This window comes from Rattus rattus, chromosome 10, assembly GCF_011064425.1.
Source record: "Rattus rattus isolate New Zealand chromosome 10, Rrattus_CSIRO_v1, whole genome shotgun sequence".
In the NCBI taxonomy this organism is placed as follows: Eukaryota; Metazoa; Chordata; class Mammalia; order Rodentia; family Muridae; genus Rattus; species Rattus rattus.
Genome location: NC_046163.1, coordinates 53,794,788 through 53,800,787, shown reverse-complemented (window position 1 = coordinate 53,800,787; position 6,000 = coordinate 53,794,788). Strand labels below are relative to the sequence as shown.

Sequence of the window (6,000 nt, the reverse complement as noted above, 5' to 3'; positions counted from 1 at the left end):
GTGTTGTTTTTCTCACACTGGCAAGAAAAAAAAACCGCAGTTTCCAGTCTGTTCTACTTTTCATCCCAGGTTGAATGCAAGTGTTAATTAAATCTGTAGAAGTTCCCCTCTAAAGGGAGCTCCACACAGGGCATTTCAGGCTTCACTCTTTTGAACTGAGTTCAGTTGTCATATTGTGAATTTGCCAACAGTGCTTTCTGATCCAAACACTGTTTATTACAACTTCTAAAGCAGAAGAGTATGTAACTTGGTCAAGGGCAACAGTCAAAGCACAAACTTCTTGTCAATAGTTCAATGCATTTCAATCAGTCTGTCTCACCACCTTTCCCACCTCTTTCCCACCTCTTGCTAGCCACACTTAAAAACAATTAATGTACCAAAAGAGAGGCAATAATATAGAATTCTTCATTAGTCAAAGCCAGTGTTCAAAATTATACAAAATAGCAATTTTCTCAGAAAGTACAACCAACTTTCCATTTTTTCCTTTATTTTATCATTTAGATGGAAGATGTCATAGCACGTATGCAAGATGAAAAAAATGGAATTCCCATCCGTACCGTCAAAAGCTTCCTTTCCAAGATCCCCAGTGTTTTCTCTGGTAAGTGGCTATCCAACACAGCTATGTTTTCTTCTACATGTGTCATGCTTTCTTCCACATGTGTCGCATAACTGGTTTTTAAACCTCTAAAGTATTGTTAAACAGCAATGTATAAAGTCCCATGGCACATTCGTCATGGTGATAAGTAAATGAGTGGAAGACATGGCATGTACTGGGACTTCTAGGCCAGCATGAAGTTATTTGGAAAGACAGAATGTACATATATGAAATAAGAGAAAAGAACAATGTGAAAATAATTAATGATGTGTAAAACTATGCTATGCAGACTACATGTGGAGACTGAGTTAGAGATGATGCAGGAGAGGTCAGGGAAGGAGTCTAGAAGCACAGACTGCTCAGAATTGACCATTTCTAGAAGGGTCATATCACCCAGCTGACAAAGTCACATCAGCTATACCTGAGAGCTGGGCAGTGACACAGAGGGCAAGCAGGGGACCATGTAGGAATGGTTTTGGCTATAGTGGGAATCTCTAAAAGCTAATAGGATTCAAATTCTGACATATAGATGCGACAAAGAGCTTTAACTTTTTTGCATAGAATGTTATAATAAGGGATTTGGGAAGACAGCTGTGTCTGTAAAGGGCCTATCACACATGACTTAGGAATCAATTTTTGGCTCCAAGTAACCAATATCAAAAGCTGGGCATGATGGGGTGTCCCTGGAACACTAGCCTTGGTGGGTAAGGGATGAAATAGAGAGGAAAATTCCTGAACCTCATTGACCAGCTAGTCTGTACTAATAATGAGCTTCAAGTTCAGTCATGGACTCTGTTAAAGATGGAGAAGAGTGAAGAAAGGCACCTGATGGTAACATGGGAACAATGCAAGTGCACTTTCAAGCATCTATATGTACATACAGACATGCATGCGCATACTAAAAAAGAAATGCATGCTATGATGCATAGGCATGGCTCTTTTAGGAAACATCTGTAGCCTAAGTCTCTAACACCTAGGGACTGAAGTACAAGGAAATGTAAAAGAATTTTGTAACTGGGCATGTAGGATTAAAGAGGACACAAATCATTTTTGTTTTTATCTTTGTATCCATGAAGGAGAAGTAGAGATCCCATCTCAGAAATAGGAGACTATGAGTATCAACCAGCTAAAACCAGCTGACTCCATGAGCCTATGGCAGACCCCATTGTGGGGCCCATATAGTAATGGGCATGACTCTGCCCAGTTAGGGAAGAAGTAGTTGAGGTTACATCCACCAACGCCTGAGACATAGCCATGGTGAACAGAGATAACCCAAGACACAGAGATTTGGGCACAAGTGACAGGGTGCATGGCAGGACCCTGTGAAAAAACTGGTCATGATTTCTTCTGAAGGAAGGTCAAGCGAAGGCTATGATCAGGAAGTCTGAACACTGGACAAGAGTGAGATTGAACACTGAAGGGGCTCTTAAGCAGGCCCTAGTACTGGGGTGTTATAGCTGCTAGTTTCAGAGAGAAAAGAGGGACCTCAGTCTTGTGAGAGCTCCCATAGAGTGCCATGTCCCTGGTAACACAAGGTATCCCCTCCTTTCTTTTCATGTCTACTTCAATACAGTGTCTTGCCCTTCCTTCCTATACCTGCAACTTGATGTCATTAGCACCACGCCCATCAATCTATGTCAGAACATTCTACTTATGAAGATGTATCTTTTCAATAGTCAGTTCAGATAACTTTATAAACTCTCCTAAGCTGTTTCCTCTTCCTTAGTCTCTTCCCCTTCTCCGATTTTTTTACCCCATCCACTTTTCCTCTCTCTCTTGCCCAATCCCATATTAAACAAAACAAAACAAACAAGCAAGCAAAGAACAGTAATGAATGCCTTTAGAAAGTTGAACTTTTCTAAAAAAATTCTATTTTCATTATTTTGTAGACTAATCTTGTTCAACTCACAGTAGTCCTACATCCTTGCTTTTCTAACCTCCTTTTGATAATATTTTAAGTTTGATTAATAGATTAATGAGAAAATAGCAAGAACACAGTGTGCATTCGGGACTTAGAAAGTCCCCAGTAGAAATTTGGTGCTGGAATATTGCCTGTCTTATTTCCATATTCTTTGGTTGTAAAATTTATCTATTTTACTGGGTTCTGAAATTACTGAGCAAGTTCTTCAGATTAAGGAATTCCTCCCTAACAAGTTACTGGAAGGCTTCTTCACAGAAAGCATGGCTGTGTTAATGGAAAAGTGATTTTAGTATTTGCTGATATAAAAGAAGAGCAATAGCAGTTAAACAAAAACAGATATGCACTGTGATACTGAGGTCTTTGTGTTAAATTGAGACTGTATTCCTTAGAAATTTTAAGGAGTGCTGGCCTCAGAGTTTAGCTAGTTACTTTGCAATAAAATCGATATGTCTAGAATTTGTTGGCTTCTCTCTAACAATAATTTCAATTTATAGTGGCCTCAAGCTCTCTCTACTTTATTATTTTTTCAGTGATTTTTGATACTTCCTTTCCCCAGATCTTCACCCTGGTCTGTCTCATTGTTAATTTCTTCGCCTTATTGCTACCCCATTCCTACTGCTGATGGCTGCCATCCCCTCTGTGATGCTAATTTCTTCCCCTGAACCTTTCTTAACATTTGTCTCACCCATGACACAAGGCAGGTGTTGACTTTGCCACCCTCAGTATTTCTAGAAACAACTCTGGTAAAGGCCTCAGAAGGGTTGAAAAGCTAAGATAATCAGTGACAGGAGGCTGTGGCCTCAGGTACCATTCTGTAAATGACAAAGAGTCTTGAAACCATTCACCCAACTTTTTCAGGTTAGCTACTCAGCTTCTTAATGGTCATGAACATGAGAGAAGATCTTTACCCAGATGTGGGGCACCAGACTGCAAGTGCCTTCCAGGGATAGTTTAACATTGCCTGGCAATTATTAGAAATATAATATCCAGGACCATTGCAATAAATCAAAACTATTAACAATGAGGTTTAAGACGCATTTCTTTTATGTCTCCTAAGAAGCTTGTTTACAAGTCCGCTCAGGGCTCAGGTAACATATGCTCTACTCAGATGTTGAGCACTGTCCAGTTTGCTTTTGCAAGTCTTTTGGTTATTTTTGATCATCTTTTGTTTTCCTTTTCTTACAGGCAGCATAGATCATCCAATGGCTTTTTGTTTATTTTATTTTCTGGAGAGGGATAAATAGGGGGTAGGGTAAGCAACTTAGCTCATTGTGCTAACTACGCCAAAGCCAAGGATCTCAGCAGTTCATGACTGTGGATATCAGCAGCTATGCATGGGGATGGTTACTGACCAGCTTCATAAAGCAGAACCCACGTTTCAGAAGGAAAGAGGATGCTGAAGATCTGGCCATCCACCTACCCCATATGAGACCCTGTGTTCAACCTCAAGAGCTAAAAGAAAGAAGTGTATGCTAAGTCATAGTAGCCATTCTCTGCCAGCACTAACCTGAATGGAAGACAGCTAGTTGCAAAACAGGGAACTTAACACTTCTCCCTGCCCCGTCTGGGAACCATACCCAGAATGTATTCTATTATGATTTAAAGCACGTCATATAGGTTGATTTGTGTTTTGCTACCAATTGTGTTCTTTTTTTCCCTCAGGTAAACATCCCCTCTGTTTTACGGTCTTAAGAGCAAAGGGGGAAGCTTTGGACAGGTCTTCTATGCTGGTCAACTTAGGAACTGTCCTTGGATAGATCCACTTACAGCACTGTCTTTGTCCCTCACTGATTTTTCAATTGTAGAAATAGTTTGGGCACCACGATAAGTATGGCAGATCTGGGTACCAACTATAGCCTGGTGTATCAAGTCCCTGGGATTCTGATGAGCCTCTTTAAAATGACAATGTGGAAGTATTGGTGGGGGGGCTGATAGATAAATAGACAGACAGATAGACAAACAGACAGACAGACAGACAGAAAGAAAGAAAGAAAGAAAGAAAGAAAGAAAGAAAGAAAGAAAGAAAGAAAGATAAACAAATAGAAAGAAGGACAGATATCCCATAACTGCATCAGGCAATTGGGATATAAGGAGATGTTGGCCTAGAGGTAGAATAATAACTATGCTCAGAGAGGAGAGAAAGCCTATCTGCACATGGAGAGCAATGAAACACATGGAGAAAGAGAAGCAGAGAAGACGAGGAAGGTCATTCCTGGTTCCTGGAAGCTTTGCAGCTCTTGCCCTAGTCCTTGGGGTCACATACCTGTAGTTTCTATGAGAGCTCTCTTCCTCATTCCATTCAAACCCCCACCATCAGACATCTACCTTTGTTTACCCATGCGCACTGCTTCTTTTTCCTCTTTTAAGCTTTTCCAATACTAGGATTCTAATTAGATACAAAGAACAACCTTCCACTTTATAAAGCAGATAAAGCATTCTCATGGTTGCAGAACGATAGTAATAATGAGAAGAATAAAAAGTATCTTTTATAAAAGAGGGATTGGCTGCTCTGTCTGGAGCCAATGCTCATTTGGAATGTGGCAACCACAGATTGATTAGGGTGAAGAACCTGTAGGAGTACAAGATTCCAAATACGCTATAGACACTCTAATTTGTTAAGACTGAGATCAATGTTTTAATTGCACTAGAGAAATCCATCACACTACATGTCCAGGTTGTATCAGAGACCAAAGTGTGTTCTTTTAGTAGAAGTTAAAAAAAAATCATTAGTCCAACGATGCCTATTACTTTGAATGCTGATTGAAAAAAAGACAATGAAATTTAAATGTCAGTTGTTGGAAAAAGAATTACCCAAAGGCTAGCACTATCCAGTCGATTTGACAAAAATCCTGGCTTACATGTCCTTAAGTATGCAGGTTTAACTATTATGAGAATTGCCTTCCATGCTACCATGGGCATGAGATTGGTGTATATGTGTCTTCTTCCAATGCTCACACACCAAACTACGTCAATAAAAAATTAGACAGGCTGAGGAGATGCTTGGTGAGTAAAAGACATGCAGCATGGGCATGAAGATCTGAACTCAGGTCCCTGGCATCCATAGAAAACATCCATGGAAGTGTCAGGCTTGTCACCCTGACTTTAGAGAGAAGGAAACAGACAGATCCTAGGTGCCCACCAGTCAGCCAATCTGACTGGAACTTGGAACTCCAGGTTCAGGAAGAAACTTTTCCTCAAAAAAAAAAAAAAAAAAAAAAAAAAAAAAAAAAAAAAAAAGGCAAGCATTGGATGTGAATGGAGTAGAAGGTTTAGAAGACACCCGAGATGTGAACTCTGAGACAGTACCTAAGAAATGTCTTCTGGGTGTCCAGGAGGGATTTTTGCCTCAGATCCTCCCAGTTCAAGTAAGGCAACGCATATCTGGATATAAATAGTCTATCACAATATAAAATGGAAGATGAAACTCAAACATTACTGAGCAAGGTTTATTAAAATGTTCACTCAAATGTGTACCGTGGTATCT

General features: G+C 40.0%; 1 protein-coding gene across 4 annotated transcripts in view; it reads left to right on the top strand.

Moving 5' to 3' along the window:
- Nucleotides 1-486: 486 nt before the first annotated feature.
- Rgs7 (regulator of G protein signaling 7) overlaps nucleotides 487-6,000 on the top strand; it is a 190,295-nt gene continuing 184,781 nt past the window's right edge. For 3 of the 4 annotated variants that reach the window (XM_032915675.1, XM_032915674.1, XM_032915673.1), the window contains exon 1: nucleotides 487-598. In XM_032915675.1, coding sequence (XP_032771566.1) covers nucleotides 502-598 — 97 coding nt within the window. In that variant the 5' untranslated portion in view covers nucleotides 487-501. The remainder of the gene's footprint in view (nucleotides 599-6,000) is intronic. The other variant, XM_032915676.1, reaches the window with a different exon arrangement.